General features: G+C 50.1%; 11 protein-coding genes across 11 annotated transcripts; 7 read left to right on the forward strand and 4 right to left on the reverse strand.

The window, feature by feature from the left end:
- Positions 1-39: 39 nt before the first annotated feature.
- On the forward strand, positions 40-766 carry UHO2_01789 (uncharacterized protein; the record flags this gene model as incomplete). Its single annotated transcript, XM_041559226.1, has 2 exons — positions 40-84; positions 185-766. 2 exons carry the CDS (start codon positions 40-42, stop codon positions 764-766), a joined length of 627 nt encoding a protein of 208 aa, XP_041415160.1.
- Positions 767-1,197: 431 nt separating this feature from the next.
- UHO2_01790 (putative CNB1 - calcineurin B, regulatory subunit) lies at positions 1,198-1,725 on the reverse strand (the record flags this gene model as incomplete). Its single annotated transcript, XM_041559227.1, has 1 exon — positions 1,198-1,725. One exon carries the CDS (start codon positions 1,723-1,725, stop codon positions 1,198-1,200), a length of 528 nt encoding a protein of 175 aa, XP_041415161.1.
- Positions 1,726-2,526: 801 nt separating this feature from the next.
- UHO2_01791 (putative PRE3 - 20S proteasome subunit (beta1)) lies at positions 2,527-3,195 on the forward strand (the record flags this gene model as incomplete). The annotated part of the gene is made up of 1 exon (XM_041559228.1): positions 2,527-3,195. One exon carries the CDS (start codon positions 2,527-2,529, stop codon positions 3,193-3,195), a length of 669 nt encoding a protein of 222 aa, XP_041415162.1.
- Positions 3,196-3,301: 106 nt separating this feature from the next.
- UHO2_01792 (uncharacterized protein) lies at positions 3,302-6,658 on the reverse strand (the record flags this gene model as incomplete). Its single annotated transcript, XM_041559229.1, has 1 exon — positions 3,302-6,658. One exon carries the CDS (start codon positions 6,656-6,658, stop codon positions 3,302-3,304), a length of 3,357 nt encoding a protein of 1,118 aa, XP_041415163.1.
- Positions 6,659-7,637: 979 nt separating this feature from the next.
- On the forward strand, positions 7,638-9,887 carry UHO2_01793 (uncharacterized protein; the record flags this gene model as incomplete). Its single annotated transcript, XM_041559230.1, has 1 exon — positions 7,638-9,887. The coding sequence occupies one exon, from the start codon at positions 7,638-7,640 to the stop codon at positions 9,885-9,887; it is 2,250 nt and encodes a 749-aa protein (XP_041415164.1).
- A 317-nt stretch (positions 9,888-10,204) lies between these two features.
- UHO2_01794 (uncharacterized protein) lies at positions 10,205-10,802 on the forward strand (the record flags this gene model as incomplete). The annotated part of the gene is made up of 3 exons (XM_041559231.1): positions 10,205-10,262; positions 10,405-10,583; positions 10,692-10,802. 3 exons carry the CDS (start codon positions 10,205-10,207, stop codon positions 10,800-10,802), a joined length of 348 nt encoding a protein of 115 aa, XP_041415165.1.
- Positions 10,803-11,111: 309 nt separating this feature from the next.
- UHO2_01795 (uncharacterized protein) lies at positions 11,112-13,892 on the reverse strand (the record flags this gene model as incomplete). The annotated part of the gene is made up of 1 exon (XM_041559232.1): positions 11,112-13,892. One exon carries the CDS (start codon positions 13,890-13,892, stop codon positions 11,112-11,114), a length of 2,781 nt encoding a protein of 926 aa, XP_041415166.1.
- A 2,251-nt stretch (positions 13,893-16,143) lies between these two features.
- Positions 16,144-18,108, forward strand: UHO2_01796 (putative aminopeptidase P, cytoplasmic; the record flags this gene model as incomplete). Its single annotated transcript, XM_041559233.1, has 1 exon — positions 16,144-18,108. The coding sequence occupies one exon, from the start codon at positions 16,144-16,146 to the stop codon at positions 18,106-18,108; it is 1,965 nt and encodes a 654-aa protein (XP_041415167.1).
- A 1,196-nt stretch (positions 18,109-19,304) lies between these two features.
- UHO2_01797 (uncharacterized protein) lies at positions 19,305-20,204 on the reverse strand (the record flags this gene model as incomplete). Its single annotated transcript, XM_041559234.1, has 1 exon — positions 19,305-20,204. One exon carries the CDS (start codon positions 20,202-20,204, stop codon positions 19,305-19,307), a length of 900 nt encoding a protein of 299 aa, XP_041415168.1.
- Positions 20,205-23,718: 3,514 nt separating this feature from the next.
- UHO2_01798 (uncharacterized protein) lies at positions 23,719-25,110 on the forward strand (the record flags this gene model as incomplete). The annotated part of the gene is made up of 1 exon (XM_041559235.1): positions 23,719-25,110. One exon carries the CDS (start codon positions 23,719-23,721, stop codon positions 25,108-25,110), a length of 1,392 nt encoding a protein of 463 aa, XP_041415169.1.
- A 415-nt stretch (positions 25,111-25,525) lies between these two features.
- Positions 25,526-26,100, forward strand: UHO2_01799 (uncharacterized protein; the record flags this gene model as incomplete). Its single annotated transcript, XM_041559236.1, has 2 exons — positions 25,526-25,783; positions 25,933-26,100. The coding sequence occupies 2 exons, from the start codon at positions 25,526-25,528 to the stop codon at positions 26,098-26,100; spliced, it is 426 nt and encodes a 141-aa protein (XP_041415170.1).
- Between the last annotated feature and the right edge of the window lie 7 nt (positions 26,101-26,107).

Genomic DNA, 26,107 nt, shown 5'->3' on the forward strand with positions numbered 1-26,107 from the left:
TCTGGGAGCTCCGATCGTCGACCAGAAAGCAACTTCAAGATGTATCTTCTAGGAGTTCACCTAGCAGATCACAAACTGGTCAGAGTAAGTCCACCTGCGTTCACCCTTCCTACCACTTTTCATCATCGAACGCTTCGAACATCTGTACTGATAAGTGCTTCTTCTTTCCTTGTTTTGATCGCAGATTGCGTTGACGAATTTCTACGGAATCTCTTACGACACAGCAAATCGACTATGCGCTCGTCTATCTTTGCACGATAGAGCAACAGTAGCCTCCCTCACAGAAAGCCAAATTACCCAATTGTCAGCGTACCTTTCTTCTCCTGGTTCTATTCCTGCTCGAAAACCTCAACCCACAACCACCACTTCTCAACTTTTAAACCCGACACCGTCATCCTCTGCTTCCAGTAAAGCGACCGCCTCGACAAGCGCGGACGAGACTTCTGTTGGGCGTCCCTCAATGGAAGCAAACTCAAACAACGACCCTTTGAGACAGATCAAAATCGAAGCAGACCTTAAAAGAGTCTTACACGCAAACATCAACCATCACCGCAACGTAGGCAGTTATAGGGGCAGAAGACACGCAAGTCACTTGCCGGTTAGGGGTCAGAGGACAAGTACAAACGCTCGTACTGCCAAGAAGTTGAATCGGTTAGAGAGGAAAGGGTTCGCAACCCAAGCTACTGGGATGCAGTCGAAGTGCGAGGTTTCGTTGCTGCAATTATTGGCGCCTTTGGCTAGGAAGAGGTTTGGTGAATTGATGTAGATGTAGCATTACTTTGCAAAGATTTGAACTAAAACAAGCTGTTTTTTTTTTTAAAGGAAGCTTCGGGCTTCAGATGTGTGCTTCTCACGTGTGATGCTACAGAACGCTCGTTTGTCAGTATGCGGCCTGATTGGGCTGACTTGCAGCAGTGTCGGACGTCATGTCAGTAGAGAACCCAAGCTACTGCTATTCCCAAGCTGCACAGACTCTGTAAGCAACAGACAAGTGTTTTGAACTTGGAGTTGAGTTGTACGAGAAAAAGGATACGATACAGTTTGTGGTGCAGAAGATTAAAAGTGACGAGAAAGAGACGAGATGCAAAGGAAGAGAGGACCAAGGTGGGACTCTTGTGAGAAGTCGAGTTGACAAGATGGTTGCGAGATGGTTGAGCATGGGCGACACCTTGCTCGACAGCAGGACAAAACTGGTAATCAGAACAAATCCTCCAAAGTCAACTGTTTAGCAACATCCGTATTCGCCACCATCGCTTGGAACTCTTCGAAATCCAACTTGCCATCTCCATTTGTATCGGCCTCCATAATTGTCTTATCTACAATCTGTTGCAACTGTTGATCTTTCAAATTATTCCCAACCATCATCTTCAGTACTAAAAACAATTCTCCATTGCTAATCAATCCATCCCTATCCATGTCATATACTTTGAATGCGAACTTTAGCTTCTCCTCTCGTGAGCCTTGGTTGGAAAAAGCGGAAAGACCAGCGACGAATTCTTGAAAGTCGACCGTTCCACCACCGTCTTCGTCAAAGATAGCGATCAAGCGGAGGGCCAGAGGGTTGTTTGCGATCTGCGGGATTTGCAGGAATTCATCTTTGTCGATGGAGCCGGAACCATCTTGATCGAGTTTCATGAATCGTTTTTTGAGTCGTTGAATTTCTTTGCTGTTGAAGTTCGAGGTTTGTTCGATTTCGGATAGCAGTGCTGAGCCTTGTTGACCCATCTTTGCCGAGTATTGGGAGAGGTGAGGGGTGGGGTTTGGAGCCAAGCCAGGTGTGCGAGGGAGAAGAGACCAGCTCGTGGGAGGATAGATGCGAAGACGAGAACCGAAGACGAGAGCCGAAGGGGAGAGGATGCTGTGGGAAGAGGGAAGGATGTCGAAGTGCTTGATGGTAACTAGCTAAGGTGGTGTGCTTGGGGATGGTAGGATGAGAAAAGTGTCTTTCTTGAACCGGGGAAAGCAATCTCGAAAGATCAAAGCTCAACGAGCTTGCAACTTTCGTGGCAGCGGCTGGTGCGCGCGCCTGTGTGAGTGTGCTGGTGATTGCCGCGTGTGGGCGAGCACAACTGTCGCAGCAAGGGAAGTAAGTGTTGGTTCCAGTCTCAAGACCATGAATTTGTGAAACGATGTAAGACCGTACAGAGGGTACAGAGGAAGGAAGAATCTTGCGGGCGAAAGCGTGGTGATCGCGCCTACGCGGCCTTGAAGCTAGAGAGATAAAATTGAGGCAGCAGATGGCGTTGCGTGGATTTTGAGACTCCACTTTTCTGGCGCCGCTTAGACCAACGTCGAGAGACAACGAAAGGTTCATAGCAACACCTCATCCAACCTTGCTCAGCTTCGCAATCACTTCCACCTCACCTTCTCGTCATCATATCCAAGCTCTTATCGCACAATCCACAGCGCACTCAACTTCCAAGACAGACTCTACGCGCACTGCCAGCGAACCTTCAGTGTCGACCGACCGCAACACCTCTCAAGCCGCTCTCTCACACCTTCCCATCCCGTCAATTGTTGCCCATCATGGCAGTCAACGGCATGGACATCACCACCCACCTCAAAAAGGGCGAAGTAAACCTCGGCACATCCATCATGGCCGTCGCCTACGATAAAGGTGTCATCCTCGGCGCCGACTCTCGCACAACTATGGGCTCCTACATCGCCAACCGGGTAACCGACAAACTCACCCATCTCTCTGATCGAATCTACTGCTGTCGTTCCGGCTCCGCAGCTGACACCCAAGCCATCGCAGACATCGTCACCTACTATCTCGACATGTACGCCGTCGAATCCGGCGCTCCACCCCAAACCAAAGTTGCAGCAAACCTCTTCCAAGAAATCGTATACCAGAACAAGGATCGCCTGAGCGCAGGAATCATCGTTGCAGGGTGGGATAAGAAAGATGGCGGGAGAGTGTTCAATGTTCCATTGGGGGGAGGAGTATTTGAACAGCCATGGGCAATTGGAGGTAGTGGAAGTACGTATATCTATGGTTATTGTGATGCGACTTGGAAAGCTGGGTGGGGAAAGGAGAAGACGATCGAATTTGTGAAGAATGCTTTGGCGTTGGCGATGAGAAGGGATGGTTCGAGTGGTGGTACGATTCGATTGGTGGATATTACAGAAGATGGCGTGGAGCGACATTTTGTTCCTGGTGATCAGTTGCCAGAACTTGCTGACAAGATTGTATAAGAAGGTGTGCTAAAGTAATTTACAGACAGTTCTCGATTTCATCACACAGCCTGTTTCTGCGACTTGGGAGGGAGTGATAGGATTGATTGGAGGTAGAATAGCAGTTTCATCGCAAGGAAGAACCTTTACTCGGGTTTCTAGATCCAGGAGCAGAAGTGTTGGCTGCCCCGCCAGCAGCTGCTTGTTGCCCCAATCCCTGTCTACGAACTGTGGAAGGGCTAGAAGTGCGAGTTGCGGAAGCAGTTGCACCCGAAGCTGTGGGTGTGGCTGATGAAGGAAGATGAATTCCAAAGAAACTGCTTGTGCCTGTATTTGGAGCTGAGGTGCTTCCCGCTCCTGCACCAGCCCTTGAAGTAGCAGTTGAGCTAAGCCCCAACCCAAACCTGCCTGACGTTGAACCTGAAGGTGTGAGAGATCCAGTCGTGCCACCCCCAGCTCCGGCTCCAGCGAGAGGTGTAGCTGTTTGACTCACCCTTCTCCGCCCTCCTCCAACAGCCGTAGAGGAAGCAGCAGAAGTAACACGTGGTGCGGCATAATCAGGCGCAATCTGCGTTCCTCCATTCACCATCGTGCCTCCCATCGCAGTTTGTCTTCTCGCCCTCTCATGTTTGTTCTGTACCACTCTGAAATGGTGCAACAAATCGTTCCATTTGATTTCTGACATTGCCGCTGCTCCTCCTCCCCCTCCTGCACCTCCTCCCGCTCCCGTCGAAGATCCACCTCCAGCCCCGCCCACCCCCTTCGTCCCCCTCCCACTACCTCCATAACTCGACCTCGGAACACTGTGCAAAAACCCCAACCCATTCACCGCATTCAACCTGTTCCTCAACGTCACAAAAGCCGAACTCTGAGGCAACAACATCAAGACGCCATACAAACACTTGAACAGGTACGGATACCTTTCCGGTTCCAACAATTGCAATCTCAATGCCGTGAAAATCGGACTTTCCAACAACTGCACCAGTTTATCAATCTGTATCAACAATGACACTGTGATCTCCAACTCCGCAAATATGGTTAAGAGATTACTCGCATGCTCGTACGCCTGGGCAAGGAGGCAGAGGGAGAAAGCAGCAACAGCGTTGTGACACCAACATCGGTAGATGGAGGCAAAGAGGAATTGACCTTCTCGTGAATCGAGGTTGCGCAGTTTCTTGCGGAAATCGGAGAGTTCGGGGGAAGTGATGAGGATTATGGCGAGGTTTTGGACCATGATCGAGGCAAATTCGAGGTCTTCGTCTTTCTCCAAGATTTCTGCTAGGGTGCGGAAAATTCGTTCAGTGTGGAGTGATGCACAGAGTTGACGGATGATGAGGGAACCACGGGTTTCGAGCAAGCGACGGTCGGTGCTGAAGAGGGAGAGAAGATTGGCCATGAATGCGTGGAAATAGGAGTCTTCGGACGCGGAACTGATCTGAGCAAGCAGTCGCAGATCGCAACGAATGACTTCCTCGGATGGATCAGAAAGCGTCTTGAGGAGTGCGGGGAATGTGCCGTCGTCCATGGAGAGGATCTTGCGATGAAGCATGAGAAGCCATTCCAGAGCAGTGACACGAGTTTCTTCGTGCTCGTCGAGAAGTTGCAGAGTGAGCGCGTTCACGGTGGTTTGATAGTCGAAGGGGTCAGCTTCGGGTGGGGTGGCATCGACGCCGTTGATGCTAGGTGAAGCCATGCGTTCGTCGTGAGTGGCAGCATTGTCGGAGAGACTGATGGCTGCAATGCTTGACGCTGGCTCTCCACTGATAGTGCCCGCGCGCGGCCTGGGTGATAGTGCACCAGATGGAGCAGACCCTGAAGGCCTCGACAAGGAAGCATGTCTGCTCAAATTTCCATGCTGTGTCGGGCTACCTGCATTGCCTCGATCGCGAGCCGACGATGTAGAACCTGTAGTTCGGTGTCCTTGGAACGGAGCTGCAGATGCCACCGCAGGTCGAGTACTTGGCGGTGTAGAAGGCGCAGGTATATCCTGAATCACACGGTAGAGGTTGATGTTGGTAGCATGTGCTGCACTGGCAATGGCAGGGCTGTGATGCGCCAAGCTTGGAAGTATAGCAGAGATGAGACGTGGCGTGAAAGGCACTACAACATCCTTGACCACCAGCAGGAAGTCGGCGATCCATTGTAAAGTGGTAGCTTGAATCTCTTCATCCGGATAGCCAATGTGATTGATGAGAATCTCCATGATGGAAGCATAGTCGATTCGGACTTCGGTGCCTTCGACCCAAATATCCTCTTCTTGGTCGTCTTCGTCTTCATTCTCATCAACATCGGCGGCGGCGTCTTTTTTTGCAGCGACGAGGGCTGTAGAGTCCTGATCGGCAGTTTGGGGCGGTAGAGGCGAAGTTCCTCCTTCCGACCTTGGCTTTGTTGGAGCTTGAAGTGGCGTTCTTGGAAACTTGTTTGGACTTGCGCTTCCGGGCTGCACTTGGGCTTGTTGCTGTGCTGAAGCCTGGTCGTCATTCTCCACCTTGGTAGAGTGGGCATCAATGAGAGCTGTATTGTTACTGTGTTGCTTGCCCTTCCTTTTCTTATGCTCCTGACGTTCAGCACGGCGTTGCTCAAACGCCTGTCGTCTCGCAGCCAGCTCTGCAGCGTGTCGAATCTCGCGGAGAAAGTCAGCAAGAACATTTGCAGTAGCTACCCTCACGTCGGTGTTGGGATCGCTGAGGTACTTGAGCAGGCCGTCGAGGAAAGAGGGAAGGTAGCTGACCAGCTCGAGCTCCGGCACGGACGCAAGCACGGTAATCCAACTGACGAGGTAGTTGCGTGTGAATGGGCTCAAGACGTACATGCGCTCAGCCAGCAGTGGGATGAAGCGTGCCAAGGAGAAGACCTTATTACTTGCTGTCCCCTCTTGATCTATCTGGTGCGCCTTTTCGCGGGCAACGTCGAGTTCTGCAAGGCCACCTGTTACTCCATCGTGTGAATCCTGGTGAGCACGGATAAGCGAGATATGCTGGAACTGGGAGACGTAGCGAGGTGCCGCTTCGCAAACGATATCCTTCAACAAGCGATCTAGCAGCTCGGCGCCGTTCTTGACACTAAGCTCCGAATCAGCGGCTAGCTTAGACAGAGCATCAAAAGTCTCGTTAAAGTAGACAAGAATCTCCCCCTTGCAGACTTTGGCGATGTTGTAGAAGCTCTCGCATGCAAAGTAGCGAATCTTGCTATCTGGATCGTTGAAGCAAGCCAGCACCGGCTTGGCAATCTGCTCCAAGAAAGGTGCAATCTCTACACCGAGAGCGATGGCGATACCTGCAAGACCGATGAGACCGCCATTGCGAGCGTTAACGTTTTGGGGCGAGGCGGTGAGGAAGGAGCAAAGCTGTTGGACGATGAGGTTGACTCGTGCTCGATCACCCTTGGCGAGACATTCGCGGACTTGACGTTCGAGATCGAGGGTAGCTGCTTTGCGTTTGTCGTAGACGCGATCGAGGAGCGCCTTTTGAAGGGTTGCGTCCATCTTTGCGGGCTACAGCCTGTCGCTGCTTGGGTAAGCGCAGATTAGCAGCCGAAAAAGGATGGGTGAGGCAATGTCGATGCTAATAGGCACGGATGAAGGGATGCTGATGGAGGAAAAGGGGAGAAACAGCTGAGCTTTGACCAAGTCTCCATGCGTGTTGCTTGCTTGCTGCAGTCTCCTGAACAGGGTCCTCTCTCACACTCTTGTTCTTTTGTCCTGTCGGATTCTTCCCTTCCGCTGCCTTGTAACTATTCTGGCACCGTCACTCGCACTCGTCGGAAGATGCGAAGATGCGATGTGGAGTAAAATTCTCGGTTCAGCACGCGTTATCCTTCTCTGCTTCTCTGCTTCTCTGCTTCTCTGCTTCTCTGCTTCTCTGCTTCTCTGCTTCTCTGTGACTGCGCAGGCTGTTGCTGCGACTGCCACACGCGTCTGCCACCTTGATATTTTTGGCGCTGTGAGAGAAAGGGCGCTGCTAAGGCGCGAAAAAATTTCACCGATAACAAAAATAATAGTCTCCTGGATCAAAAAATTAAAAAAGAAAAAAGAAAAAAGAAAAAAGAAAAAAGAAAAAAGAAAAGAAGAAAAGCCTAAAAAATTTCGTGTAATGTCGTTTTGGCTGTTTCATGTGTCGCTGCTGCCGACCTCTCCCATTCTTGCTCGGATCGTCCGACAGCGTCCCACCCAGCATCTCAATCAAGACCAGCCTCTGCTCGGTATCACCGCAGCATTAGCACAGCATCGGCTCATCCGTTCCCTTTCAGCATCATAAATCACATTCGTTTCCCACGGGTATTGACGAAACTTCGGATCACATCCGACACAACGAGATTCAGCCTTTCTTTCGGTTCAGCGACGTTCGAGAGGATTCAGTAGCCATCGACAACGACTTTCCCCCTAATAACTGCCTTTACAGAAGATTACGACCCTCCGTCTAGCCTCGGCTTGTCGCTCGATCACTCAAGCAAACCGCTTCATGATGGCCGAAGTGGTGAGACGGCCGCCATCGCAAGATGAGCGTAACGGGTCCTCCTCCTCCCCCTCCTCTTCGCGGTCGTTCAGCCAATCACCACAAGTGAAAGACTTGAATCGATCCCACTCGTTCTCTTCAAGCAGCAAACCAAGCAAAAAGTCAGCAAATGGCCACCATCATTACAAAAAGGCATCTTCCCTCCCCAACTCTCCCTCGAAAGAAGAGCGAAAGAAGCTTGCCAAAGAGATCTTCGCCAATGGCTCCGACCAACTTCGAGCAACACTCAAGCAGCGAGGTATGCTTCACGCTCTCCTCTCCGACCCGGTCAAGTTTATCAAATCCAACCAGAAGCAAGGTCAGGATTACACGACATTGGGATTGACCCCGGTAAATGATCCCAACTTTGCAGCTGCGCAGAAGAGGAAGCAGGAGCAAAAACAGCATTCGCTTTCCTTGCTTTCCGATACACCAAAGATCAATGGCACTTTGGCGGCGATAGAGGAGCAAGAGCCTTCTTCACCAAGCAAGAAGAGCAAGGCGAGCGGTGGCGGAGATCTCTATCCTCAAAAGATCTCGTTGCGTTTTCCTGGCAAAGTTCGATCCATCGCAACCGGCTTGTCCAACTACGGCAATACGTGTTACATGAACAGTGTCATGCAGTCCCTCATCCACACTCCCCCGCTTGCATTCGCTTTGCTGACTCAAGACTTGGAGACGTTGCATGGCGAATGGGGAGGTAAACCAAACGTCAACTTTGACGCCGTGATTGCAATGCAGAACTTTGCCAAACGCTCCCTTCAAGGTACTCGCCCAACCAACGCCCCACAGGAGTTCAACCGGAACCTAAAAGCTTTTGCCAAGCCTTTGCGTCAGGGTCGACAAGAAGATGCACACGAGTATCTGCGCTTTCTGTTGGAGGCCCTACAACAGGCTTGTCTTTCACGAGCACCAAAGTCGTTAAAGCCCGACGATCCGATTCGACGCACGACGTTTGTTCAAAAGATGTTTGGGGGGAAATTGAGGAGCAGGGTAACCTGCCACAACTGCAGTCATAACTCAGACACCTTTGATCCATTTATGGATCTCTCACTCGACGTTCGGAAAGGGATCAACTCTCTCACTGATGCATTCCGCGCTTTTGTCGCAAAAGACCACCTCACAGGATCAGAAAAGTACAAATGCGATAAATGCAAGCGCAAAGTCGATGCCACCAAACAGTTCACCATCGAATCCTGCCCACCCGCTCTTACCGTGCATTTGAAGAGGTTTACGGCCTTCGGTGGGAAAATCTCCCGTCAAATCTCCTTTGACGAGTCTCTCAACATCGCTCCCTACTTATCCGAGAATAGGGGACCGGTGAGGTACAAGCTCTACGCAGCAGTTCATCACTACGGTTCAGGCCCAAATAGTGGGCATTATGTAGCAAGTGTCAAAGCTCCCTGTGGCAAGTGGACTAGGATGGACGATAGTCATGTTAGCGAAATAGGAAGAGGGGGGCCGGTGAATGATCAAAGTGCTTACATTCTGTTTTATTTGCGGGAGAATGATGGATTGGAGAAGGCGATCAAGGCTGTTGCTCCTTCTCAAGCTCCTTTGTTGAAGCGAAAGGCTGAAGAGGCGGAGGAGGAGCGTTCCGCTTCGGAAGAAAGCGAGGAGGAGGAGAAAGGGGACGACTTTGATAATGTGGAAGCGTATCAAGCTTTGCTGAAGCGTAGGAAGGCAGAGAAGAAAGCGGCAGTGGACGAGAGCGATTCAGACGAAGCTCCGACTAAAAGCGCAAGTTCGAAATTGGACGCTATGCTAGCGTCGAAACCTAAATCAGCAGCTAGTTTTTATGGCGGTGCTGCTTCTCGAGTTTCGAATCCATTCACCATGGCCTCCGCTGCAGAGGAAGAACTAGGAACTCCGATCGAGAGGGATGAATACGAATCCCTCGTCGGCCCCGCTACCCTCTCTTCCTCCACTCCCTCATCTCCAACCAAATCCAACTGCAACCCAGACCCAGAGTTAGAATCAGAGTCAGAGCCCGACTCATTCACCGCCTTAAGCAAAAAGGAAAAGAGGAAACAGAAGAAAGCGGCACAGGCCATCCTCTCTGCCAAATCCAGTCGGGGCATCCCTAGCTCACCCTATGCTAGTGCGCTAACGGGGATGGGAGGGGCGAAAGAGCAGAAGAAGAAGAGCAAAAAGGACCAGAAGGCTATCTCAGCACTTGGTGGGTTTGCGGGCAGGATGAAGCCTCGGTTCTCACACTAAATTCTATCTCTGCTACCGTTTAGCATTGCAATTCATAGATGCTTCTTTTTGGGTCTTAGTATCATCCTATCCTATGCCTGAGGCTGTGTTTGTTGAAGAGTGAAGCGTGCAGATAGTTCTTGAGTTGTGGACCCTGATCAGGGCTGAGAAGAAAGTGTCGCTGAAACGGGTGAGAGGTGGGAAATCGGAAGACAAGTTGGCGATTTGTTGGTTGAGTGCAACACGAGCCAGAAGTGCACAAACCAAGAGCTGATATCTTTATAACTCTCTCCTCATCCTCCATCTATCATCATCCTTATCTAGCAAGAAAGGCAAAGATGTCATTCGCAAACGCATCAACAACCAAACGACAGCTAACGATCAAGACTGGCGTTGTTAAACGGTAAGCATACCTCCAACCCGCAACCCGCAACGCACAAGCCACACCACCCTCCTAGCTTGTGACTTTTAGCTCATTCGTTCTGATCTTCTGCCAACCACCCGATAACGGCAACCTTTCATAGACTGGCTAAGGAAGAATCATCATACCTGACTGAAGCCAAAGAACAACAAGCTCGCATAACCTCCTTCATCGACGCCGGTAGAGACGAGTATGATATCAAACAACAAAGAAAAGTGCTGGAAGATAGCTTGAAGATGGTTCCTGACTGTAGAAAAAGGCTAGAGATTGGGGTGGATGATTTACGGGTTCATTTGGTAAGTTGCCCATTTCGAACTAAATAAAACAAACAGTCTCAAAGAATCAAAGAGATCACCGACCAACACTATACCCTCCCCTTGGTTTCCATTCGAACGTGGCTACAGGAAGGACTAGAGAATGACACTGAAGTAAACGAGACGGAGGAATTCAAAGCAGCAAAACATATCCTTTCAGAAGTCGAAAGTCAACTTTGCTCCCCACTACCATCTATCTAACTCTTTGTCTTCCCAATGCAATGCACCACAAATGTGTCCCCGCTTCGTTCTCTAATCACTCCAAACTGTGCAACACACGCGTTGGGAACGGATGAGATACGGGAGAATAACGACAGAGTTGTTTTACATTTTGATCTAAAACAAAGAAGAGAGAGAGAGAGAGAGAGAATCTACTATAACAGAAAGGCAGAAAAGAACAAGAGAGTGTGTGCAACTACAAGCAATAGAAGAGCAATAGAAAGTCTAAGCGAATACAAAGGACAGTTTCCGAGATATCTTAACAGATGTGGTTTTGGAGTGGTGGTGTCATCACTCGGCGCCTCCATCCTCATCAGCTCTAGTGTGAGAGAGGTGTAGCGAGCTAGCACTAGACTGAGATTGCGGGAGGTCAGCCTTGGCCCCCACTAAGGGCGAGTCGGAGGGTGAGAAAGGGGAGAACATAAACCCGTTTGGATCTCTGTTATGTGCGAATGGATCCACTCTCCCTCTTCCCGATTGGGGTTGCGATTGGAGGGCTTGCAAACGTTGAGCGAGAGCGGTGCGAGTGGTTTCATCGAATTCCAGGTTAGAGAATGCGTTGATCAGGTCTGATTCTGATATTCCCCCTCCGCCGTTTTCGGGGTGCATACGGGAGCAAGTGTGGGGAGGGGGAAAGTCGAATGGTGCGTTAGAGTTGTAGCCGTTGGGGGACAGACCTGGTAATCCGCCCAGAAATTGCTGATGCTGAGGTGAAAGAGGTTGTTGGTGTTGTTGGAGGAACGATGGTAGTGGAGGACGCTGTTGGCCCATCCCACCCGAGTTGAATGTAGCCGAGGATGGCGAAGGAGCACCACCGAGATTCACAGCAGCAAGTTGTCTTGCCAAAGTCGAAAGTGGGTCGTTAGCCCCACCTCCAAACCCAGCAGCAGGACCTCTCTGTGTCTGCGCCTGAACTTGAGCCTGAGCCGCACTCAACGCGCTCCCCAACCCAGCCAATTGCGCTAGCTGACTTGGACTCAAAGTGCTCAACCCTGCTAACCCGGCGAGTTGACCCAACTGAGCGTATTGAGCCATAGTCTGTGCTGCTGCTGCCGCCGCTTTATCCCCTTGACTTCTACCCCAGCTGAGGCGGATCTTGGAGTTGAGGATGGGGAACCCATTCATGCGGTGAATGGCATTTTCGGCATCTTGTTTACGAACGTATTGCACAAACCCGCAGCCTTTTCCGGGAGGGATCTTGACGTAGGTGATTTCGCCAAAGTGTTCAAAGTACCTGCGCAGGGTTTGTTCGGAAATGAGAGAGGATAGACCGCCGACAAAGACGGTGGTGTTGTTCGGGTCTGCGGCGCTGTCGTTTGAATTTCCGCCACCGCCACCGCCACCGCCGCCACCTTGCTGTTGAAGAGGTGGCGGAGGTGCTGATGATGGTGTTTGCGAACGCATCATTGCTGCCGGAGAAGAATTACGTGTTCCATCTCCTCCAACGCCAACAACGTGACCGGGGAACCCACCGTACAGTGGACCGAAAGAGTTTGGTATATTAACGCCACTGCTGCCAGGACCTTCGTACGGCGATGCGGGTGGGATAGGCGAGATCAGCGAGGAAGAGTTGCTTGGGCTTGACTGCTGTCGCACATGTGACAAAGGGTGCGGCGAAACCACTTCAGACGGTGCACCACCAGGTCCAGCTACACCAGTAGCAGCACCTCCATATAGGAACGAAGCGCTGCTGTTCTGAGCAGGGTTGTGAGGACGAGGCATCTGCAAGTGCTGCTGGTTGGGATCGCCTGGCATGTTGGGCGGTGGAGGAACCATGCCTCTGTTCTTTGGTGTAGCTGTGCTGACACGCAGAGGTCGACCTGGTGAGAGCCCATTCGCTGGCGAGACAACAACGCCTTGCATCTCCACTAACGCTCGGTTGCAGTCAGCTTCCAGTGCGAATCGTACAAAGCCATAGCCCTTCGAAACACCAGCGACAGGGTCAGTCATGATCTTGGCCGACTTGGTCGAGTGGAAAGGTGCTGGACCGATGTGTGCACCTGGCTGGTAGATGCCTTGTGCCTGCTGAGCGTGAATGAGTGCCGAGGCGAAGGGGTGGTTGTGTGACCATGCTGGCGGGTGAAGAAACTGCTGGACGAGGTCTTCCTCACGCAGGTCAGGACTCAAGTCACCGACGAAGATGCTGAACTCGGACTCCTTGTTCAAGCTGTGCACTGGGCTTTGCGAGTTGCCAATGCCGGGAGTGCCACGCGAGACGAGGTTGTCATGGATGCGAGAAGAGCGTTCCGACATGGACGAATGCGGGCGGTCGGCAGGGTTGAGCGACGGAGGAAAGTCGAGCGGGCCCATGCCACCGTTGCGAGCCGGCCAAGGCTGCTGAGGGTGGCCATGTTGATGCGATGGCAGGTGCGAAGGTGGGTATGGTCCGGCGTTGGAAGAGTGTTGTTGGTTGAGATGCTGTTGATGCTGTTGCTGCTGTTGATGCTGTTGATGCTGTTGATGCTGCTGCTGATGAGATTGTTGATGATTGTCGGAGTTTTGATGCTGTTGCTGGTGCGAAAGATGGTGCTGATGCGAGTGTTGCTGCTGTTGAAGTTGCTGGTATGTGTGGGATGCATGATGAGGATCGTTAAAGTAGCGCGGAGAGGCGACGTTGCTCCGTGGAGGCGGCGAGGATGCAGAATGAGAACCTGATGGCGATTTCACTTGATGATGCTGCGAGGACCTTTCTACCTCATGAAGCAAGTTGGGGCTGAAGAGAGGGGGTCTTGATAGAGGCGAAGAGCTGCGTCCAATGTTGAAATTCTGACGCAACCGACTTGCCTGGTCGTAGCCTTGTCCTTGCCTGCCGATAGATGCGTTGGCGCCATAATTTGGACCGGTGTCATTGCTGTGCAGGCTCGAGATGCTGTTGCTCATGGCATCGTGATTCGACTGGCCAAATGGACCTGCGGTGCTCTGCGGAAGGTTGACTGTAGCGTGACGGTCGTCTGAAGACATGTTGCGTGAGAACTGGAAGGGTCGAGTTCCTGGAGCACGGTGAGAATCGTCGGATGGGTACTGCGACAGATTGAACGGGGGCATGCTCTGAGATGGGCCACCTGCCGACATGCTTGGTCGCCTCGATGGGGATGGCGCGACAGTCACGGATGCCGTGTTCAGATCCAGGGAGGAGACAGGGTGCTGCTGCGGATCCAGCACCTTGTTTCCGAGGTATGTACGTGTGTCCTGAGAGGCTCGGGCTGCTCTGATTGCAAGCTGCGATTGTGGTCGAAAGTGGGATCCAGAGATGTCGAGGATCAAAATTGGGTTCCTGAGGTGCCGAGGTGGGGTGAAAGTGGTGTCAAGAAGATTCGGTGCGAGAAAGATGATGAAGTCGAGGCAGACGAAAGTGGCGCGATGTGAGCAGGACGTGAATGCTTTAAAGTCCGTGTGAATCGAAAGCCAGGTGCGAAGTGAAGGAGAGCGTGGGAAAATTGCTGTTGCGATGAAGCATGCGGATGGAAAATGGTGTTGTCCAGAGCGTGAGAGGCGCACGGAGAGGATGAAAGGACGCTAGTCCTCGACAAGCGCTGATGTGTGTTGCAATTATAAAGGTGCCTTAAAAAAGACCGAGCAAGGAGGTACAACTCTGAATGTCGATTGGCGAGTAGAAGGTATACGGGGGAAAGAGCTTAGTATGCAAGGACAGGCGAGAGACTTTCTGTTGTACACCGACGTGTTGGTTTGGTTTGCTGTGCTGAGACCACGTATCGTTTGCGGATGGTATAGTATAGGAGAGGATATGCCGAGACAAGAGGCTCTAGATGCTACGTGATTCGAGGCTGAGAAGTAAGGAAGGTGAGAGACTGCGCTTGAAGCTGAAGCCAAACGAAGGTATGGCGTGTATCGTGTCGTGCCTGTCTGAAGTGGTGTAGGAAGGAGAGGAAACGGCGGGGTGGTCGTCACAGAACAGGTATAGAGATGAAACAAAGCGAGGTTCATGTGCGAGCTTGGGCGTAGCCAGCATGGAAGGCCAAGAAACTCAAAAAGGGAAGAAAAAAAAAAAAAGCAAAAAAAAAAAAAAAGCCCTGACTTCTGCTTAGAAATGCAAATCTGCGCGTCCCGTAAATGAAAGTACAAGACGCGTTTCAAATCTCAATACAAAACGACCCCAGCGACACTTGTAAATGTTTCTTCTTCTGTTTTCAACCCTGTCAATTTCGGCTCTCTCAGCTGCCGTTCACTGTTCTCTCTCGCTCAGTGAAGTTGAAAGCATTATTGTTCTCGGTCAACCTCTTCTCGGATACGGCCAAAATAGACTTGGAACCGCCAAAATGCAGGGTCGAAATGAAGTCTATGTAGCTTCCCTTTGTTCCTCGAGATGTCTACTGTAGATTTGGTGTCTGCAGTCATGGCGAGAATATCAGCTGGCTTTGTCAAAGCATCCAGCTTTTCTCGCAGGCATCCAAGGGCCGTGTCTCTGCCAAACGTCGGCAAGAGGTTCAGAGTGTCGTGTCGAAACTGCCCTCAGGAGCATGTTACAGCGATGTATTCGCACAAGTCGGTAAAAAGAAAAAGAAAAAAGAAAAAGAAAAAAGAAAAAAAAGAAAAAAAGAAAAAAAAGAAAAAAGAAAAAAGAAAAAAGAAAAAGAAAAAAAAAGCTCTGGTGGAATATGGAACCGGCGAAGAAGCCGGATCGGCGTTTGTTGAAGGACGTGCGGCAAATGACGTTGATAGTATCGATTGCGATAGTATGTAAGAACTAAGTACAAGACTGTGAATAGTATATATGTCTGTCTCCCAGCACTCTGTGTATACGTGGATGATACAGGGATGATAAGGCTGAAAACCTGACGGGGAAACTATGTCGGATATCTGATAGCCGATATGCCGATGCCTGTCGCGACAGTCGATCCCCGTCAAGTTGGGCGGCGCGGTGAGCTTTCATATGCAACTTTCGGTTTCTTTGCTGCACGTGACATGGCGTGCACATCCAAAATCTAACATGACTTCTCTCTCGATTTCTGTATCGGCCGACTGATCTCCATCGGTTCCAATTTGCGGGGACAGCATAGTACGAAATCGAGTGAGCAAAGCTGGTGTCGATGTGAGATCGGACTAGAATTCACATGCTTATACTTTTACTGCGTGCCTGCATATCAGTTGCTGCTTATCGCCTATTGCAACCATAACCGCGTGCAACTCCACAAAGGTTGCCGATCGGACCCTGATGCTCCGACGCCAACCCACTCTTCGTACGGATCCTCTTCTCGCACATCTCTCCCATCCTTCGGCAGCAGCAACTACCACTATCACTACCACCACCATCACCGTCGTCACAATTCTATTCCTACGGTCTTATAATTGTAACTTCGAAAACATGGGCTGCTTCCCCTTCCTCAACAGGAACAAAGGCCACGATGCCGCCTCCATCAAGACCGACTCCACCCTAGTCGACTCCCCTGCCTTCGATTCTGAAAAGGCACGCAAGCAGATCTTCCTCAAGAGCAAGCTCAAGCCTGACCTCACCGGTCCTCGTCTCTCTGCTCTGCGCAAGTTGATGGCCGAAGAAGCAGTCGACTTCTATCTTGTCCCCACCGACGATGCGCATGCGACCGAGTACACTGCTCCTTCAGACCAGAGACGCGTTTGGATCTCGGGTTTCACTGGATCTGCTGGAACGGCTATTGTCGGTAAGGACTCAGCCCACCTCTTTGCTGATGGACGATACCACGTCCAAGCTGCAGAACAGCTCGATGACAACTGGACTCTGCACAAGGTGGGTGTCAGCGGCGTGCTCGATTGGTCCGAGTGGATCGTCAAGCAGGCGAACGAGACTACCAAGGTCGGTATGGATCCTGCGCTGATAAGCTATACTCTGGGCAAGTCGCTAGTCGTCACGCTCAACGAGGCAGGTGGTTCCGCCGTCTTCCCTTCTCGCAACCTTGTTGATGTTGCATGGGGTAATGATCGTCCAGAACCCATCACCTCGCCCGTGTACGAACACGAGCTCAAATACGCTGGCAAACCTGCTCAAGCCAAGCTCCAAGATGTCCGAAAAGATCTCGAATCGAAGCCCAAAGGATCTGCTTACTTTGTCTCAGCCCTAGACGAGGTGGCTTGGCTACTCAACCTCCGTGGAGCCTCCATCCCAGGTCATCCTGTCTTCCCTGCCTACATCCTAGTCTCTGAGCAGCAGTCGGTGCTTTTCATCCGCCGCGAGCTGCTACCTGAAGGTGGAGAAGCAGACAAGTATATTCGCGAGACACTGAAATTGGATGTGCAATCTTACGATTCGATTTGGCACTACCTTCGTCGCTGGGTCGCTCAAGCTTCGCATGGTCGCAAACTTGTGTCTGGCGAAAAGCTCTCGTATGCAGTAGCAAATGCTGTGGGAGATGAAAACTTGCACCTCATCGATCCCTCTCCCGTTGCGCTACGTAAAGCGATCAAGAACCATGTCGAGCTTCAGGGCTTTAGGGATAGTCACATTCGTGATGGTGCTGCCTGGGTCAAGTGGGCTGCCTGGCTCGAGGACCACGTCAAGGTGAGGCGCGAGAAGATAGATGAATGCGAGGCAGCGGTCAAGTTTCAAGAAATTCGCAAAAAGCAGCATCTGTATGCTGGCGACAGTTACGATGCCATCTCTGCTTCAGGTCCCAATGCTGCTCTGCCGCATTACGAGACTCCTAAGGAGGCTTCTCGTGTCATTGATACAGAGACACCTTACCTTAACGACTCGGGCGCTCAGTATCACGATGGAACAATCGACTGCACGAGGACGGTGCACTTCGGTAGACCTAGTGCTGAGCACAAGCGTGCGTACACGAGAGTGTTGCAGGGTCATATTCGATTGAGCCAGGTCAAGTTCCCGGCTGGTACAACCGGGCAGCATCTAGATCCGATTGCTCGTCATGCTCTGTGGGAAGACGGTCTCGACTATCGTCACGGAACAGGTCACGGTGTTGGTCATTTCATGGACGTTCACGAAGGACCACAAGGGTTCTCGAGCATGTCTGGAGGATCTAAGAAGCCAGTTCCATTGCAGGAGAACATGGTGCTTACAATTGAACCTGGTTTCTACGAAGAAGGACATTTCGGTATCCGCACCGAATCACTCATGGCAGTGAAACGCATCGACACGCACCGCAACTTCGGCGGTATACCCTGGTACGGCTTCGAGCGTATCACTCAGGTCCCCATCGCCACCAACTTGGTCGACTTCAGCCTGCTCTCTTATGCCGAGGCACGCTGGTTGAAGGAACACAACTCTGATGTGCGAAAGGTGCTCATGCCTCTCATCAAGAATGACAAGAGGGCTGTTCGCTGGTTGCGACGACAGTAAGCGAGCCAATTCCGACCTTGTAGCTCGCACCGACAGAAAGGTGCATGAGAAGATCCACCGAATGCACAAACGCAAAGAGACGGAAGAGATGTCTTTGAAAGTAAGGAAGAGGCAATGGCAGGCAAGAAGGAGAAGAATCATGAGGAGCAATAGAAGCAACATGCGAGTCAACTGCATGGTGTCGGTTCTGCGGCGAATTTTTGTGCGCTCGGCGGTGGAGGCGATTAAATTCACCGTACCCCAGTCACCGACCCACACAGAAAGAGTGTAATGTTTGGTCTTCTTGCTTCCTACTCGAGTTCACAATCAATAGCTCTTTACCTTGATCTGCCAGACAGAACCGAGGTAGATAGGAATGCAATCGATATACAGTAGCTTCTGCGATGGCGGTAGGACCCTGATCTACTCTCAATGATGGCATTGAGCGTCTGTGGCTGGTGGAACGGCGTCATCGCCTGCGTTTCCTTTTCAACCAACGGCGAATTCCAACAAGATCATGGCTGGCCCGTTCGCCAAGATGCTTTGTGACAGCTGCCTGGTAAAATTCGTGCTTTTCAGTTGAGGAATTTTCGCTTATGCAGTTGTGTGTTGTTAATTCTATCTACTAGCTTCTATGTACATTATCATATATATATACTTGGTAATCTCTTCCACATGTGCTAGCCTGTGTTGAGCCACTCATTGTGTTGCTCCTGCATTGTCACTTCCTGCATGTTAGTGTGACAATGCTTATGCATCCCACATGTGTTGCCACCTATATGTGTCTTTGCCTCATTGATGACTTGCTTATCTTCCATGGGCCCCATGACACTCCATGGACCCTGTGAATCCCATTGGAGTATCAATGCATCTCCCTCAACTGTCTCCCTCAGCGGCAAGGCAGTAGGCTGCTGAGCCACTGTACCTTGCTGTGGTATCAGTCCTAGCCCTTGTCATGCATGTCGCAATGCCTCCTTGCCTACTGGTTTGGTGAAGATGTCTGCTAAGTTGTCTTCAGTGCCAATGTACTTGATTTTGACCTTTCCATCTTGTACATTGTCTCTTATAAAATGGTATTTGGTATCGATGTGCTTCAACTTCCAATGTTGTGCAGGGTCTTTGCTTACCTGGATGGTGCCTGTGTTATCTGAGAAAATTATGGGGGTACCAACATCAACCCTGATAGCCTTGAAGAGGTGTCCAAAGAAGAGAATTTCTCATGCAGCTTTGGTCACTGCCACAAATTCTGCTTCTACTGCTGATAAGGCAGTGCAGTGCTGTAGTGCCGACTTCCATGCTACCAGGTTTCTGTGTATGAAAACTGCTGACCCTGATGAGCTCTTACATTGTGCCATGGTGTCACTTGCCCAATTCGCATCACTATGTGCCACCAGAAAATCTTGTTGCTTGTCGCTACTGTATTGCAAGTGGATGTCCTGGGTGCCATCCAAGTATTGGAGCACTCTCTGTGCTGCATTGTAATGTTCCTTCGATGGTTGTGTCATGTAACGTGCAAGGACACCCACAGCTTGGCTGATGTCCAGATGTGTTCCATTTGACAGCCATAGGAGTTTGCCAATGATTTGTGGGTATTCCTTTTGCTTGGCTATGCTTGCTGTCGTCTCTGGTACTGGGATATCCTGGAGTGGTATGCTGGATTTTCTTCTATGTTTATCTAAATGCTCGTTTAGTAGCTGCTTGACATAGCTGGTTTGCATGAGGTCCATAGTCTTTGCCTTGTGGTCTCTGGAGATCTTGATCCCGAGAAAATGGGATACATTACTGCTGTCCTCCATCTTCCACTTCTTGCCTATCTCCCTCTTAATGTGCTTGACCATTGTCAGTTTTGGAGATATAATCAATGTATCATCAACATAGATAATCACTATTGCAAAGTTGTCCCCCTTTCCTCTGGTGTAAATACATGGCATGCAATCAAGTCTATGGAAGTTTGAGCACTGCAGGAACTTGTCAAAGTCCATGTTCCACTCCCATCCTGATTGCTTGAGTCCATATAGCCCTTTTACTACCCGATAAGCTTTTCCTTTTGGTACTTTTGCCCCTTCCAGTGGTTTCATATAGATAACATGCTTGAGTGTGGAGTTGAGGTAGGCCATCATGATGTCAAGTTGATGGACCTCCCAGTCCTGCTCCACTGCCAGTGACAACAGGGCTCTTATTGCACTGAGTGGTGCCACCAGTGCAAAAGTTTCTTCAAAGTCTATGCCCTCTTGTTGTGTGAACCCTCATGCAATGAGTCTTGCTTTATGTTGGACAGGTAACCCATCAGCATCCAGCTTGAGGCAGAGGACAATTTTAGAGTTGATGAGTTTGGTGTTTGGCAGTACATCCATGATTTCCCAAGTCCCCATGGCTTCGAGCCCATCTAACTCCTTGTGTATGGCTTCTTGCCATTGCTGTGCCTCATCACTGTCAAGTGCTTCCCTCAAAGTTGGTGTAAGGTTCATGGTGGTCATATTGGCCTCCCCAATAATGTCTTCAATGGCAATTTCTGATTGGTTGTCTTTGATGGTGTCAATGGGTTGCATAGTGGAGGCATGTGAGGATGGGTCTTGTATGTTGATCTCCTCTGGTTCCAATATGGGCTCATGGTCGATGGTCTCTGATCTGGTACCCTCTGCCTCTAGACTTTCAAATCTGATTTGCAGTGGGCTCCTTTCTTTGGGTTGATCATGCCAGCTTTTATCTTCAGGAAATGTAGCTGAGTTACTCCATTGGATAGATGGCATGTGTTCTGGAGTGTGGAATTTCCATCCCTTATGCTCATCGTCATAACCAATCATGATTCCTGGTATGGCTCTTGCACCATGCTTGCCTGCATGATCTTTCCTTGGGAGGTGAACCCATGTGAGACAGCCAAAGACATGCAATTGTTTTGCCAAGCTGTGAGCCATTGTGTGATGAAAGTCTTTGTACAGAATTCTGTTGGCATTTGCTGATGGTGTCAAATTAAGTACATGTCTGGCAGCCATGATGGCATAGGGCCATAAACCTTTTGGCACCAATCTTTGGATGAGCATTGCTCACATCTTTTCTTGTAGCGATCTGATGGTGTGCTCTGCTCTTCCATTTTGCATGCTGATGTATGGGGTGGTTTTCTGCCATTTAAACCCCACCTCCTTCTTCCATTCCTCTGCTGCCAAGCTTGACCATTCCATTCCATTGTCACTGCAGATGCACTTTAGCATGCGAACCATCATTACTTCTGCCCTTTTGATCCATGCTTTCAAGGTGGGGAATGCTTCTGCTTTGCTGAGGAGTGGTCTCATGAATACATATGATGAGGCATCATCTACAACTACCAGCATGTGATGGTAGTTGGGGTGGCCTTGTAAATCTGTCATTAGGTCAATGTGTATTAATTCTAATGGTGCTTGCACTCATTCTGTCTTGCTGCTTGCCATTCTTGCACATGTTTGCTTTGCCTGACTGCAACTATTGCAGTCCTTTGAGTTGTGCTCAAGCTGTGTTTCTCTTCCTAAGTAGTGAGCTTGGATTTGCTGGGTTTTGTTTCTGCCAGGATGGCCAAATCGTTCATGCCATAGTTTGCTTATCGTGTGGCTTGTGGGCCTTGCTGGTGTCATGTTATCATCAATGCCCTCAAGGGGGTCATTGAGCTGTGCTGCTAGGGAGTTGCCATGAACTTCCCATCTTTTCTGGCATTGGTTGGTCTTACTCTTGACCATGCTTCTGTCATGTTGGAGGATTGTAGCTCCAGACTCTTCAAATATCACTCATGCACCATCTTCAGTTAATGCTGGAACAGACAATAGATTTTTGCTAAGGTTGGGAATGTAAAGTACATCTGTGAGGGGTATTTTAACATCTCCAACTTGCAAAGTTGCATCTCCTATTGCCTGCACTCACAACCATTCATGCCCTGCAGTATCTATGGATCCTTGCTTCAGCATTGGAGCAATGAGCTTATCCTCATCACATACCATGTGATGTGTAGCTCCAGAGTCGAGAATCCACATACTGTCTTGGTTACAGTTGCCAGTGTTGCTTACGAAAAGGGTGCACCCAAATCCCTATCCCTGCTGAGTAGGAGTTCACTCCTGACTGCTGGTGCAATTGATTGCAATGTGCCTGGGTTGCCTACACTTATAGCACTTGGCTGGTTCATTAGGGTTTGTGGGGTTGTGCCTACCCCTATTGTAGCCCTCTTGGTTGAGAACCTGCCTATGCTTGCCAGCTTGGCCTGTTGAACTTCTGTTGCTTGTGACTCTGGCTGCAGCTTGGATATGACCTGAGAGCTTGGCTTCTTGGTACTTCTTGGCTAGTGCATGATATGCATATTCATAGTTGCAACTGGGTTGAGTGGCCTTGAGGGAGTCTACAGTTTGGGTGTATAGCCAGTTGTCCTTGATGCAGTGGTAGAGGGTGGACTTCTTGAGCTTTTCATCCATGTGACTGCCCAGCCTCGCAGCATCATTCCAAATTTGATCTAGTTCCTTTCCAAGGTTGATGACATTTTGGTGGACTAACTTGATCTCATGCACTCAGTCGTGAATGGCAGAAAGTTTAACTTTATCATTGATTGTGAGCACTGTTTTGAGCTTCTTGTACAGTGTAGAGCTGAGTTGTTCCTCTTCACCTTGTTCTCGAACAGTGTATGTATGAATACTGCTTTCAGGACTGTGGTCACATGACGACAGGATGAGGCCTAACAGGTGACTATTTAGTTCTTTATCATAGTCTGTGTGGCTGCTAGATATTTCCCTGGTAAGGATCTGCTTTGCATTCTTGATGGGCTGTATGCAGTCCATAAACATGGGCTCCCAGATAGCCCAGTTGTTCTTGTTGAGCTTGATGATCTGCAATACAATGCTGAGTACTGACTTAGGAATCTTTTCGACTTGGCTGGTATTTGGTTGGAGGTTCATCATAGAGAAGGCATGCTCCAAGATTTGGTCTTTGTTCCAGTCAGTGTGGACTTCTCTGATCACTTGCATGGTGCATTCAAGCAGGGCTACACTGTCTACTCTGGGTGGCATCTTGATGGCAAAGTGCCTTGAAGTTGCCAAGCTTCAGACTCTTAATCAGTTGAGGAATTTTTGCTTATGCAGTTGTGTGTTGTTAATTCTATCTACTAGCTTCTATGTACATTATCATATATATATACTTGGTAATCTCTTCCACATGTGCTAGCCTGTGTTGAGCCACTTGTTGTGTCACTCCTGCATTGTCACTTCCTGCATGTTAGTGTGACAATGCTTATGCATCCCACATGTGTTGCCACCTATATGTGTCTTTGCCTCATTGATGACTTGCTTATCTTCCATGGGCCCCATGACACTCTGTGGACCCTGTGAATCCCATTGGAGTATCGACGCGTCTCCCTCAACTTTTTCTGATTCCAACACTGTAACAGACTGGCCTTTGCGTCACAGCTGCATCTTATCCGTGCCCCCCCTTCCTCCTCGCCCTTCCGAACGGAGAACTTCAGCGTTCCGCTTTCTCTTGATCTCATCGCCGAGGTTTATCTCGAACCAACACCCAAACCAAAGCATTTTTTTCTTCTTTCGTTCTGGCCACCACCTACTCCTACACATCCCCTTCTCCCATCTCCTAGCTCTGTCCTCAGAACTAGACTAGACTTCGAACAGGATGCGTTCCACTTTCGCCCTTAGGCAAGTCGCCATTTCGGCTTCCCGCTCTTCCATCCTCGCTGGTGCTCGCAGCTTTGCTGCTCCTAGCATCGCTACCATCCCTCGTAGCATTACCACTGTTAAGCGCGATGCCGGTGCTCTGCGCCTCCCCAGCGGCGCTCGCGGTATGGCCTCCGAATCGACCGCCGCAGTTGACCTTCAAGCCCCTACTTCGATGGACAAGATGGAGCCTCCCAAGCCAGGTGCTGATTTCAACGTCGTCATCATCGGTGCTGGAAACATCAACTTCGGCTCGGACGAAGGTCCATGGAACCACTCCTTCCGTCTGGAACACAAGCTCGGTCCTCGTCTTAAGGTCGTAGCTCTCATCGACCCCTCTGCTGCTCGAGCTGAAGCTGCTCTCACTGTGAAGCGTAGCTCCTTCGTCCTCTCCGCTTACAAGGATACGGTTGTGTATCCTACTTTTGCGGACTATGTGGCGAACGTGACGCCTGATAAGAGGCCTCATGCCATCTGGGTTGGTAGTCCACCTGCTTTCCGTGGTCGTGAACAGCCAGGTCGTGACTTGGAGAAGAAGTTAGTTGAGGCGTTCCCCGATGTTGGTATCTTTATCGAGAAACCCGTTTCCACTGGTTCAGTGGACGATGCGCTCAAGATCGCACAGATGCTCGAAAAGGGACAAAACCTCGTATCGGTCGGTTACATGCTTCGATACCTCAAAGTCGTCCAGAAGATGAAGCAGATCTTGGAGGAGAACAACCTGAAAGTTATGGCTACCAACGCTAGGTACATCATGGCTTACGAACACACCGCCAAGCTAGACTGGTGGGACAAGTCTCAAACTTGCGGTCCCATTGTCGAGCAAGCTACCCACTTCTGCGATCTTTCCCGATACTTTGGCGGTGAAGTCGATCTCAGCACTGTCGCTGCCCACTCGCTGGAGTGGTTCGAGCCTGCGGGTGAGCTCAGCAAGATCCCTGTGGACGAGAGCAAGGTTGCACCCGATAACCGAATTCCAAGGATTACTTGTGCTACTTGGAAGTACGAGACGGGTGCAGTCGGGTCTTTGACTCACGCGGTGGCGTTGCAGGGATTCAACTACAATACCGAGATTGATGTTTTGGCGGATGGTTACAGTTTGAGGTTGGTGGATCCGTATAATGCTCCAGCATTGTACTTTAGAAGGCCAGGTGATGATCATGAGGAAGTAGTAAGGTATCAGAATGATGATCCCTTCTTCTCGGAGGTTAGTAACTTGATTGATAACATCGAGAAGGGCAAGGGTAGTGCACCAATTTTGTCGAGTTACGATGATGCGGTTAAGACCTATGCGCTTACGTGGGCGATCAGGGAGGCAAGTGAGAAGAGTGCAAAGAAGTCTGCTAACTAAGCCTTCCCAGCGATGGCTTAGGAAAAGACTATTGTACATATCCAACACGAACGCAATTTGAAACACGAGATGAATCAAGCAGAGACAGAAAGGGTCAGCAGTGTATGTGTGTGTAAGTCTATGACGAGTCAAAACATGCCCTTGAGAGCAAGATACCACTCAGAAGGTGTGTTGTGCGGATTGAGGATGACGAGCAAAGGGCAGTGTTGGATAGCTAGCATCTTCCAACATGTCCGAGTCTCAAAAGTGCACCAAATCTACGATTCGCGCTTCAACTCCACATCTGAGAACCCTTCCTCCTCATCCTTGGTCTCAACCACCACCACTACCACCATCACCATCGACGTCGACATCTGAAAGGCTTTCATATCCTATCATCCACCCTCTCCTCACATCCTTCAAGGATTTGGACAAGATGGCATCGAGTAGCACCATCGACATACCCTCCACCCTTCTCCAATCGGTTCGAAAATTTCGTCTGACCCCCTCTAAAGTCCCTATCAGCGCTCAAATCTTCAAAATCGACAAAAAGAGCCTCACTTTGCAACTCGAAGAAACACTGAGCACCGGCTTGAGCTCAGTTGAGGATCTCGTAGAGCAACTTCCAGAAAACTCTCCCCGATTCCTCATCGTAAATTACAAATTGCAGCATCATGATGGAAGAGTGTCTTACGTACGTTTACCCACCCCCCCCCCCCCCTGATTCCTCTTAGACAACTATAAGTTACTTCTGACTGACACTGTAATATCGTCGTCACGCTGATCTGGAACAATGACCCACTTTGTCCGAACTGATCGCGTTCATCCCGCTCGCAACAACAGCCGCTGTTCTTGCTATACTGGGCCCCACAAACCTCTTCTCTAGAACAAAGCACACTTTATGCTTCTGCTCTGAGCAACTTTGCAGCAAAAGCAGACATCGGCAAGGTTATCGACGTAAGAGACGGAGAAATCAGTGCTAAACATCTCGACGAGAGACTGGGTGCATAGACCTTTC

This window comes from Ustilago hordei, assembly GCF_900519145.1.
Source record: "Ustilago hordei strain Uho2 genome assembly, contig: UHO2_contig_03, whole genome shotgun sequence".
NCBI classification, from domain to species: domain Eukaryota; kingdom Fungi; phylum Basidiomycota; class Ustilaginomycetes; order Ustilaginales; family Ustilaginaceae; genus Ustilago; species Ustilago hordei.